The sequence below is a fragment of the Lepisosteus platostomus genome, chromosome 20 (assembly GCF_059453375.1).
Source record: "Lepisosteus platostomus isolate fLepPlt1 chromosome 20, fLepPlt1.hap1, whole genome shotgun sequence".
Lineage (NCBI taxonomy): Eukaryota > Metazoa > Chordata > Actinopteri > Semionotiformes > Lepisosteidae > Lepisosteus > Lepisosteus platostomus.
In genome coordinates this window covers 7,228,458-7,241,288 of record NC_142630.1, presented here as the reverse complement: position 1 = coordinate 7,241,288, position 12,831 = coordinate 7,228,458, and the positions used below count along the sequence as shown (strand labels likewise).

Below are 12,831 nucleotides of genomic sequence, written 5' to 3'. Positions count from 1 at the left end.
CATTAGTATTCAATAAATATTTCCCATTCACAGACAACTGCGTGGAAGAGGTCTCATATACAGTATACAAGATTTAATATAGCACCATGTATTCTGGATTTTCTAGACTTTAAAATAAATAATACATCAATTTTTAAACTCTTATACCGCTAGAAATACAAAGAATAAACTGCGACATTATAGGAATACAGCACCTTACAAAAGTATCCAGAAACTTGTGCAGTCTTCACATTTAGTTGTGTTAAAGGTTACAGCCATGACAAACCACACCAAAGTACCTTAATGAGGTACTGTAGGCAATAATTTGAGGGACCTTTATGTGCAATAATGGTAATTCTCATTATTTCAAAAATAAAATTCACCCACTTCTGTGCAAGGAGCTTTCAAAACTACACAGGGAATAAGCTGTATTCTGTAAAGACAAAGATTTATAGTGTGCAGTGCAGTGGGTTCAATTCACTCTATCTGCACAGAATGTTCTCCTTGTGTTCGTGTGGGTGTCCTCTGGGTGCTCCTCTGGGTGCTCTCACGGTCCAAAGACATACTGGTAGGTAATTTTTTTTCTGTAAAAAAGCATCCCTGTGGGCATGTCTGTGACTGCCCTATGATGGACTATGATGGTGTGCTGTCCAGGGTGTATCCTGTCTCGTGTCTCTTGCTTTCACAGGTTAGGCTCTGGTCCCCTGTGACCTTGTGCTGGATAAGAGGATAAGAAAATGGATAGATGTGCAAAGTGATCCACACTGGTTGAAGGAACATACAACATACAGTACAATATCACAGGGGTGCTTCTGAGCTGCAAGACTCTTTATGCAAAAGTGTTCTGGATGTCTTCTGTGTTCTCATCAGGACTCTATGGGGCAGCGATATAAACAGAATGCTTAAGTATGTAGCAAAACGTTTGGACTTTAAAATGAGGGGTTGTAACAGTGATCTCTGATTGAGACAATTGTGTTCAGTTATGGCCATCATACCACATAAAAGGATATTAAAGCCTCAGAAAGAGTTAAAAGAGGAGCAACAAAATTATTCCTAGTCTGTTCTTTTACAGATAGTTTAAAGGAGCAAAACAAGTTCAATGTGTCAACCCAAGGGACAATTTCCTGAAAGAAGGACAGAGTGCCAGATTAATTCCCTGTGATCCTCCAAGAAATGGTTGCATGACCATACCAGCAAGGTGAACCAAATGACTTCATCTTACTTGCAACCTGACATTCACATGATTGTACTCTCTCTGCTTTGTTTCCCAGAGTCTGGCGGACATGCTGGGAGATGTTCTCCACAGGGAGACAGAGGAGTCCAGTGTTTCTTCGGAATCTGCCCGTATTGCAGCCGCACTGTGAGTGGGCAAAGGAGAAATAAGATAGACATGAGGAAACAAAAAGCTGCATCACAATTACTTAAAAAGCTTGTATTGGACCCTGCACATCCCCTGTGCTGAGTTCCTATTACACATGACTGTTCTAGCCTGGTTAGACCTCGATTAATGACTCCTGTGAGTTAGCTGTACTGTCTGTAAAAAGCCAAATCACACCTTGATGCTAATTCTCCTAAAGGCATTTTTATACTCCTCACAAGATTAAAATTGCCAAATTGCTGTGAAAAGTGCGTGTTTCAGAGAACTGTTCAATATCTCCTCTACTGCATGCTGATGCAAAGCAGTTACAATAAAATCAATTTGATTTAACAATGAAAGTGGAGGTGTATAGAAAATGGCGCCCAACAGATGTAAAAAATACAGAACTTCTCTTTATCAACTGCAGAGGTGATCTAACTTTGTCACTGACTTCGTTTTTATACTATAATTCTGTGCAAAAGTGATCAAAACGAGGAGATGTGGAGCATCCTTATTTAATTTTAATTTTCAAGTAAGCAGATCCCCACAGTACATGAATTCATATGTCATTCCTTTTGTGTGTGCACTGCTTAGGAGAAAACAATTATTATAACTGAGTAGATAGAAAATAAACGTGGTTGGTTAATGAGAACTTCCTAATGAGATGAACTGTATTTACACTGTGTGCACACATTACAAAACGGCTGATTTCCATATCTAATGTACCTAATTACCTACAAGAAGTGTAGGTGTACATGAATTACTATCAATGTACCATTGGTGGATTATTTGAGAAAATGAGCCCACAAACTCCTTACAGACATTGTGGCAACGTACCCATGATGTACTGTAAATGACTCTTTCTATGAACCCAGCACCTTTTTCTTTTAAATCTGAAAGTATCAAAAGATGTTTCAGATTCATTTTCACCTGTTTGTTTCCAGTGGAATAAAGAATACTTAATATAAATAGACTGAGAATTAATGGGCAGCATAGGAACTCGAGGATGAAGTGCTTGGCATTCCTAACATCTATTCAATAGAAATAGCTGTCACCCGTCTTAAATCAAAAGCAATTCAAGATCATTATGATTTTCTTTCTGAATTGCTATTACCATGCTAATAAGACTTTGGAAATTGCAGACTTGCACATTACATTATTTCAGTCATATTCCAAATGACTACAAATAAGCTAGTGATTTGGAGACCCCCTTGTCTAGCAAGAGCTATATCACCCTGCAACTCACAAGCAGGTGTGAGCCTGGCCAGTACCTGGATGGGAGACTCCTGGGAAAGCTAAAGTTGCTGCTGGAAGAGGTGTTAGTGGGGCCAGTAGGGGGCGCTCACCCTGGGGTCTGTGTGGGTCCTAATGCCCCAGCATAGTGATGGGGACACTATACTGTATAAAAGCATCAACCATCCTTTGGATGAGTAAAACCGAGGTCCTGACTCTCTGTGGTCATTAAAAATCCCAGGGCATTTCTCGAAAAGAGTAGGGGTGTTACCCTGGCATCTTGGCCAAATTTCTCATTGACCTTTAGCAATCATGGCTGCCTAATAACCCCATCTATGAACTGGCATCATCCCTCTGTTCTCCTCCCCAGTGATAGCACATTCGTGGTGGTTGAAGGGATTCCCATTACCTGTACAGCGCTTTGAGTGGAGTGTACAGAAAAGTGCTATATAAGTGTAAGCAATTATTATTATTAAGAGGTGATGGAGCCACATTGCACTCATGTTTTAAACTACTCTACAGTATGTACGTGTGTACAACAGATGGTTTATTAGGAAATTACCCAGGTCTTAGGCTGATTCCTTGATGACTCTTTATCCAAATACGTCTACCAAATGGACTGCCTTCCACAATCATTTGTGTTCTTGCTGGGCGTTTATGAGCTCATATATTGAGTATTATTTTTATTTTTTAGATGCAGCTTCAATAGATCAGTAATTTCAGCGTATGAAAAAAGGGACTGATGCTTATTGACGAGAACAAGATTTCCCATTTTTACAGGCTAAAGAGGATCTGCTAGGCATTGATTTTCCACTTAATGAAATCGCACTGACTCACATGGCCCATTTAACTGGCGACACAGATCCTCCCTCAAACACCTCCACTGGGAGACAACTGGGGAAAAACAGTTTAAAAAAAGAAAACACGAGGAAAGGGAGTGAGAGAGAGAAGCATAGTGATAGCCAATGCATATGCTTGATGAAACATGCTGAAAAAGGGCCAGTAATTCCACTTTGTACACTTGAGAAATGTGGAAGATAAAGTTCTAATTTTAGAAGTTTTCTGTTTATTCGTAAAATGAATTTTACATGTTCTATAGTAGCAGCACTGGCCATTATTTGTCCAGTAAATTATTCTAATTAATTCCTTAGCATTTTAATTTCCTAATAATTAACCAGACACACAAGCACCCCTTCTTACAGTCAGCCATGTCAAATTAGAAGGATGACTTTATGATAAGACTATTCCACTGCCATTGCAGAAATAACTCAAAAATCTTCCTTTGATCTTTAATTCATCTGTATTTGCTATTCATCCCTGACAGAACATGGGAGCATTTGTGCTTATCGAACATTTCTTATCATAATTGCAATGCCATGACTAGAAATGTTGTTTTGCCAATTATTTATTTGGAAAAAAAAGTGCTAGAAAAGCTTGACTTTTTCAAAGACAAATATTAAGCATATAGTTTGAGACTCTAATCCGTATTAAAACAATAAGTACCAGAAGCATAATCACTACATCACATTAGTATTTTTGATCTAATGAAAAGTGTGTACAAAAAGGATTGACCTCATTTGAAGTCAATGATTTAATTTTCTTTGGACTTGTTGTTTAACGTTAGATTCCTGCCAGATGTCCCAATTAAAGCAGAATATAGAAAGGTTACAGAAAATAATCTGCTACCTGTTGGATCCAAAATTTGATTGGAGTGGACCTACACTGCAGTGAGCCCAGTGGAGTCTCCACACCACCCTGTATCACGGTCGAGTTACAGTGCTGTGAGCCCAGTGGAGTCTCCACACCACCCTGTATCACGGTCGAGTTACAGTGCTGTGAGCCCAGCGGAGTCTCCACACCACCCTGTATCACGGTCTAGGTACAGTGCTGTGAGCCCAGTGGAGTCTCCACACCACCCTGTATCACGGTCTAGGTACAGTGCTGAAAAAAAACGGGCTGCTCTGAAGATAATATCACACTGTAGGTCCGGCAAACTGCGCTTGTGTGTGTTGTAGGGAGAAGAAGGTGCATTTGGACAGCCTGCAAGCTGTGGCCCAGGCACAGGGGCTGGATCCTCGCGAGAGGCGCAGGCTGCGGCAAGGAGGAGACCCTCACTTCAGCAAAGTGCAGTGAGTAGGCCTCCACAGCAGGTCGAGACCCTCTTCTCTCGTATCCCTTTCACAGCTGTTCCTTTTTCTTATTTCACCCATCCATCTTCTCACCGCTTCCTCCAATTCAGGGCTGCAGGGGAGCCAGAGCCTATCCTGGCAAGTAACGGGCACAGGGCAGGGTACACCCTGGGCAGGACGCCAGTCCATCACAGGGCAGACACACGCACACACACCCTCGCACCAGGGCCGATTTTCCCAGTAGCCACTTCACCTACCAGTATGTCTTTGGACTGTGGGAGGAAACCCCGGGTCTGGAATTGAACCCAGGCTGCATTTGGCATTTAAGGCAGCAAGTATGATTAAAAAGCAATTGCAATAAGTTACACAAAATGTATGTAAAAATTCAACAAGACTGATACAACTCAACTCTTTTGCATCACACTTTTGCATGGATGCTAGAACTGAAGTGTTTTTATAGTGCCTTTTAAAGCAATCTGTAAAGTCCATTTTTATATCTGTTTTATATCATGTCGAAGGCACCCAGATGTACAGGCATTTCCTCTAACGAGACCTGACTCTGCTGCTTGTTACAATGACTGACAGACTCAGTCCTAAATTGGAGTATTGGAGTACTGTCAGACTTCCTGTGTGTTAGAACTAAAATCCACTACCCTGGGTGTGAAGGACAGATTTTAGTGTATAATGACAGTTTTCTTATAGAAAGCTCTAGAGCTGAAGCAAAAACATTTTTAATGAAAAAATAAAAGAAATTAATCACCCTCCCTCGTCTATAAAAACTTGTGCATGGGAAATGATAAACTCCCCTGTATTAGCCCTAGAGATTATGAGATCACCATAATCAACAGTTCTTGATTGCCTGCAACTGGATCTGTACCATTATTACAGGCTTTAAACAAAAAACTTATTTTCTTATGTCAGATTATTTATTATTTATTTCAGTATTGTGCACACATTCATGCATTAGTTTCACATTCTTACATACTGTATATTGTAACATACTTTATTCAACCCGATATGCTTTCTATATCATTTAAGACTACTATGTGCGTTCTCCATTTTGTGTCCTATAATGCTTTAAGTTGTTAAAAGTTTTTTTTTTTCACTTAAAAAGTGAACATTTAAGGTGACATCCTGGCAGTGCCAGAATTAGGGTGTGTTTTTGTGGCAACAGGTGTCTAAGAAATTTCTTAGAAACTGTTTGTAAAGCACAATAAAGGCTTACTAAAATGATAGGAAACCACAACTCAGCTAATGTTGTCAATTGTTTTATAACAGCTAACATAATGTTTTAAAAGTTTATATCCCATTAAATACATTTCATATACTGTATCTCCATGTTCACATGGCCAAAAGCCTGCACTTAATCTTCCATTCATCTGAATCCCAGCTGACAGCAACAGTGCCAGCATCTGGTGGACAGAGCTGCCCCTGAGGTGCAGAAAACAAATTCCTTTTAAAATACTTTTAAAGCATAAAAGTATGTACTTCCACACAGAGTTTACAAGATTAGAAAAAAAGGCTATAGGCCATTTTCTTAAACAAAATATTGTATACATGTATGTTCCAGTTTGTTTGGTGTTGCTATTCCATCTGCTTACTGAATAACACATTCATAAATCTAAAAGATGGTTTCCATGTATAAAGGATTAATGCTGTCATTTTCTCTTACAAATACATCACATACAGTATGGTGCATGCATATGAATGAAGCAGATATAAAAGGATTTCTGCTTATAATGTTCTAAGCACTCCCATTTTGAATGATTGTACTTTCTGTGGACCATAGAGGTTCAGCCTACAGGTCAAGTCACAATAGGATATTTTACTGCATACAGTATATGTATGTACATCTTTGCTCCCTTCTATAATTTTGAGAAATAGGTTTGAGATACACAAGACATCTAATAACTAATTTAATCCATTACCTAGCCAGCAAACTCAACCGTAGCAGCAAGCATAGCCAGTTTTAAGATAGACAATTGTTTTTAAGCTGATTATCATCACAGCTTTCTACATTACTGGTTTTGCAACTGTACAAAATAGGCTTCTAATTGCTTTTATGCAAAGCACTCCTGCTGTAAACAATTAATGCAAACAATCTTTATTACATTAAAGGATAAAATGGTTTTGGGTTCCAGGAGAACAGCCATTGCAAGTGAAGTTCAATTAACCAGCGATCAGTAAGCCCACCTGGGTTGTGATGATAGCAAATACAAATCCTTCAGCACTGATAGCACTGTAATGTATAGAAGATTAATCTAGTTTCATTGGTATCACATGAATTCTGGACCAGAATTGTTCTGAAAGTACAGAAACTTCAGGCAAAGTCTTTTAGCTGGCTTGTTTTCCTTCTATAGCTGTCCTGTACAACTGCATTCCTTCTTACATCTGCCATTCCTTTATACTATTAGCAAACTAATCAAGATCAAAAAGCCTTGCTCTGTAATAATTAGACCTGTTGTTTGAATTGGTGTTTGTATTGAGTCTGCTTTTTAATTAAAAATCGAATTAAAAGATGAATATTTGATCATATAATTAATATACATTAACATTTTTTCATAGGAAAAAAATTACAAGAAAACAGTTTCAAATTTATTTCTAGTGCCCCATGAGATTTCCTCCCAGGTTTAGTTAATATGCTGCCAGTGATGGCATTAAATGGCAGTTCTTGTATAAGGGTTGAAACAGTAATTGAGCTGAGATGTGTATATGTACAGTACTTTGTACTGCAGTGCCATTGGGTGATTACACATGTGTTTTTCCTTTCCTTTGGCACGGCACTAAAGTAGGACCTGTTTCTTAGTTTCTTAGGTTATCTTGGTATTGTTGTCTGAGGCACAACCTCCTGCTTCTAAGGATTGTTCTTGACCCTGCAGCCACTCCAGTGGAAAAGGGCCAGGCACTTCAGGAGGAATTAAACACACTTATCCCTCTTTAATGACCGTTAAAGTCATTTTGATTTACAGTGGCATGGCTCACGTTAGACAGCACATCCTGCTGATCAGATCCCATTTCAGCAGCATTCCTAGGAAGTATTAAGCAGTGCCAGAATATTATTTTATTATTATAATCTTTCTGAATACTGAATCTGATACACACTCATAGCCTTGCACTATAATGCCTAGCGAAGAAAATGAAAGAAAGAGAGCTGTGCTCTAAAGCGAAAGTCGAATTGAGAACAAATGGATATTGGAGAGAGTTTAGAGAGGGTTGTGGCCCCTCAGAAACCTAAAACATCATGTGACAAGACTGACATGAGTAACATGAGATGAGGTTGCAGTCTTCATAGGGCTGCCATTGTCAGCAGAAGAGAAGGTTTTTAGGGAGAACTAAAGTCTTCACTCATGCTGTATGTACATTAACCCCTATATGCTTTGTAGGAAAGCCGTGAATCAGCTTTATAAACAGAACCAGAAGAGAGCTTTAAAATCAGGACCTGAACAGGACTCAGAAGTAAGAGACTTTTTAAATAAGTTTCAACAACTGTTCTGCATGTTCTGGACTCCCACATCTTAATTTTCTTACTACATTTTTTTCATGTGACAGGTCAGCCATAGAGAGACAGAAGATGGAACACGGGATGAAATAGATCAAGGAGGCCCAGAAAATTCAGGTAATTGTCATTTTTTCTCCTCTTTTACCAATAATATTGCAGCTCTGACAGAATCTCATTGTTAGGAACAGAGCTCTTTCAGACAGTCTCAGAAAACACTCAGTTTGCTCTCACATTGTCTAAAGACATGGCAAATCGTCAGACAAAAATAGCTGAGTTTTAGATTTGAATCTGAAATAAAAGCATCAAAATCACTCATTTTAACAAACAATTTCCTTTCACATAATCCCCGTCTCTAACCAGAAAACAAAGTTTAAAAGATTTAATGTTTTGAAATATCTTTTAAGCACCACATATAAGAGAGGGTTTTTGTATTGTGAAAGATCTCCACTTCAATGACCATTGCCTTTTTCTCCCCAAAAAACTTCATTGCAGACACAAACATTACTTTATCTAAAGGTCCAAACAAAACAAGGGAAAATATAACCTATACAGGACGGCAACATTTCTCACTTCAATACAAACAATTACAAACAGAGAGCGAGTGGAATCACAGGGTTAGTACAGGCAGGCTGCATAGTAGCTAATTCACAAGGCAGAACGGGATTGAAATGACCTTTATCCCATCCTAGAAAAAAGGTCAATGATCTGCTTCATAGCCTGAGATAATTACAATTAACACTTAATTGTCTGGCAAAGCTGGGCAGTGGCCGAAAGGACAAGATCACAGGTGCAATTGGCAGGAATGAGGATTCTTCACCAGGTTGTAGGCATCTAGTAGGAATGCCCCCCTAGGGCTCACACTGGAGCCATACAGGGCATGCCCTGGCAGACTTTTGGAAACCTAGGTTTACACAGGTCACATTGGAAGGACTATATCCTTTATTTGTGAAATGTTCCTGCTTCCCCTTAAAAGACAGTCAGGAGTCCGTCTCAGAAGTTAAAATAAGTTTTTATTTCATGCGTATGGGAGTAAAACACACAGAGATGCTCACTGTATTTTTCTCAAACTTATTAAATTAGAACAGTCCTTAAATATTTTTCTGTTATCTATCATGCTTCCCTGTGCTGACCAGATTGGCTTCCTCTTCCCTATTTGCCAAACATAATATCTTTTAACACAATTGGTGACTTAGTTTCGGAGCACGCGTTCCTATATGACATAGCATAGAATTAAATAGTAGTCCTTGTGTCCAGCATTCTTCCATTCCAGTTCACACCAGTTGAGGACTTGTCTTGCAGATACCTTTGTAGCTTTCCTAATATCTTGACAGAACAAAAATAAGTTATTCTCCCAAGTGTTCAGTGGAGAAGGTGGAGGAACTAAGGTGGGCAGATGTCAAAACTGACTGCCTAGGCCCAAGAGCTCTTACTCCTGCTCTGTACACTGCAGCTCACCTAATGGAAGAAATACAGTAAATTAAGGTTAAATGGGCCTTGAAAGCTACAGCTTGCCTTTCACAGGATGCATTGGCAGGTCACTTTGATTGCCAGAGCCTAGCTGTGTCAGGCATCCCTGTGGTGTATACATTAGTAACAAGCTGCTACTGCAAATAATCCCTTTCACATTTCATTTGTCTAATTCCAGCTGTTCAGGCAGTTCTTGATATTTCAGGACCAAAAATAAAAATCCTGATTGCACTGCCTTGTCTTGAATTTTCCATTACATGGTGCTGTGAACTGGATTCTGTTTAGTACTGGAAAATGCAAAAAGCAAGCAATTGTGAGAAGCAATTATTTTTGAAAGATTGCTTTGCTTTGCTTTTCCTCATGCCTTCGTGTTTTTGCACTGCTTTCTTTGAAACAATGAGCACAAGCCCTGATGACAGAGACTGCAACAGTATTCATCACAAACTCTTGTGTGATCAAATATAATGAAACAACTATATTCATCATAGGTGCATGTTTGTAGATGTGCACATACAATTGAATTAAAAGCAATATGAATATAATAAACCAGAGTTCCAGTTTACACTGCCAACAAAGTTTACTACAGAAGATTGTTGAATTAAAAGTAAACCTTACACTTACAAGCATTTGGTTTGGTCTAAACTCACTTGTGTAAGGTTTTTCATTCCTCTTGGAATACCAAAGCTACAGCTAAGGTAGGCATGCAGATTGCTATATACAACTGGGCTTGTTCTTATCAATGCTTTATACTGTTGTGTGTGAACTACAGCTGACAGAGGGGATTTGGAAGGAGGTGAGGAGGAGTTTATCATGGATGATGAGCTGGAGAAGACCCTGGTTGGTTCGCTCTCTGCACTCTCAGAGGAGCAGGTCAGAAAAGTCACATACATTAATACTGTGCAAGAGTTACAGTACCATTAAGATATATAATGTGCATTGTGCACCACATTCAGAAAAGGGCTTTTTTGTGTTTTGTAAAAGATCTCTTCTGCTGCTTCATCAATGAAAATGGTAAGACTTTCTTACTAAAATCAGAGAGCTAAAGAAGAAAGAAAGTGAATGAAAACAAAGGAAATTAAATCAAAATGTAATACTATGGAAGAGCATTAATGTAATGGAGAACAAAATAATAATTGTTTTTAAATCCAATGTTTCTTTTTTAAATGCAGTATTATCTTGTCTAAATTCAATCATCGTTTTCTCCTTTGCGCTAATGGGCTTTCTTTTGTATAATTCCACAGGTAACATGTCTTTTTTGCTTAATATCTCCAGCTCCCAACTCTATTACCCCTCTTTCTTTCTCCCTATTATCTTTGCAGTTCCTTACAGTCCCTGACTGTTGTTCTGGGAGTAGGAAATGATCCCTTTATTACACAGTACTTAGTTTTGCTGAAGGTTCCATGCTAATGGTTTGACTGTTTCTTTGTTTTTTTAGTTTGGTCTCAGGAGAGCAGCAGAATGCATTGTCAGTACAGCTGGGAAATAATTAGAATAAATACAATACTTCTACAACTATGGATGCATCACAGAAATAAAATATTAAAGATGTGATGGACAATTTACCTCCATGGATCTATTTGGTAGGAGGGGGAATCTAGTCTTGAAAATATAAAGAACATTAATCACTTGTAGTTAGAGCAAACTGGGAGAAAAACATACCCCGATTAGATTACAGAACTGATTTATACTCAATCCTCAGAGATCAAAAGGTTGATACCTAAAACATTGCAGTTTGCAGTTCATACAGTTCATTGCCTTTATTTATTTAAGTAAATGTATTGGCGCTTACTATGATGTAACACCGATTATTCATTTGTTGTCAGGAAGTAAAGATTTGTCTTTTCATCGAGATCTGTGCCATTAGTACCTTTCATATAGTTTTGTGCTCAAAGGAGCTGACAGGGGATTTCAATATCCTTATACCAAAAAGGTATGAATTTTAAAAGTTTGGAAAAAAGTGAAAATATCAGTCATAGCATTCCCTGGGCCATAAATGACAGCTTTCTGCTTGGACAGAAACACTAACCTCTCAATCACAATATCTGTGGAGTCATTACCATGCACGTAAAACTATAAAGACATGAATCAAACATGCCATTTCTCTAGATTCTTTAGGTAAAAAAAAATTCTGCTTATCCAGACAATGGTATTCATGGCTGAACTTAATCACTCTCTAAAGCCTTCCTATCTGTCATTTCTTTAATAACCCTCTTCCAAAGATGAGAGACTGAATAATTTTGGGGCCAGGGTTTGTCTGCTATATAGATATGACTAATTGCATTTCCTGGGAGTATCTTCAATTAAAACTAAAAACCTTGGACGTCAAAATTCAGAAAAAACTTATCCGCAATGACCCCTTCTGAAGTTGTTTAAATAATGTGCTATTAAATAATCAGCATTTATAGAGCTGAATTGCCTCTAACTACAGTGTAATTTCCTTTTTTAAATTGAATACATGCTGCTTTCTGGTTAAATTGGGAATGGAAGATTTGAATAGCTATTCACTTTTTTAAGGATGGAGTTTAAAACAGAAAGGATGCATGTGAGATAGGGGCCTGCAGAAAAATAATTGAGGAACAAAAGATAATAAGTGGATCCTATCTTTTTATGAGTTTTTTTTCCATGGGTTTTCAACTAAAATCTTGGGAAAAATCTAAGTCACCAGTAATAACCCAATCTACAGCATTTATGCCAACCCTATCAATTGAGACTGAAGGCTACCTTTAACCACATACTGATTTTTTCATATACAGTACATCCAAACTTTATCACCATTTATAAACAGCGGTATTAATTCTTGTATGACATTTTAGCTTTTACAATTATGTTATAAATGGGAGTTTCATGGCATAGCGGGTAAGCCTCTGGGCTCCAATGGGTGGGTCATGGGTTGAAGTCCCTACTGCTGCTGTCACGCCCTCTGCAGCCAGAGGGCGCTCCTTCTCAATCCTGTCTTTCATTTCCGGTTCTTTGCTGTCCTTCCGGTGTTGCTCTCTCCCTCTGGGACTATATATTTCCGGGTCTTGCACTCTGCCCTCGCTCAGCATTGACGTTCGGATGTCCTGAGACCCGCCTAGCACCAGGGCGCCCCACATCCGCTCCCTGAGGGCATAGGTTTCTATACGGCACTCCTGAACTCTTTGCACTAATGAGCCCGGGCCTTTTTC

The 12,831-nt window shown here is 38.7% G+C and overlaps 1 protein-coding gene across 5 annotated transcripts in view; it reads left to right on the top strand.

Moving 5' to 3' along the window:
• LOC148644417 (serine/threonine-protein kinase Nek11-like) overlaps positions 1–12,831 on the top strand; it is a 60,753-nt gene that overhangs the window by 32,370 nt on the left and 15,552 nt on the right. For all 5 annotated transcript variants that reach the window (XM_088613752.1, XM_088613748.1, XM_088613749.1 and 2 more), the window contains 5 exons: positions 1,251–1,339; positions 4,585–4,698; positions 8,082–8,154; positions 8,248–8,314; positions 10,434–10,534. In XM_088613752.1, the coding sequence (XP_088469878.1) occupies positions 1,251–1,339; positions 4,585–4,698; positions 8,082–8,154; positions 8,248–8,314; positions 10,434–10,534 (444 nt within the window). The remainder of the gene's footprint in view (positions 1–1,250; positions 1,340–4,584; positions 4,699–8,081; positions 8,155–8,247; positions 8,315–10,433; positions 10,535–12,831) is intronic.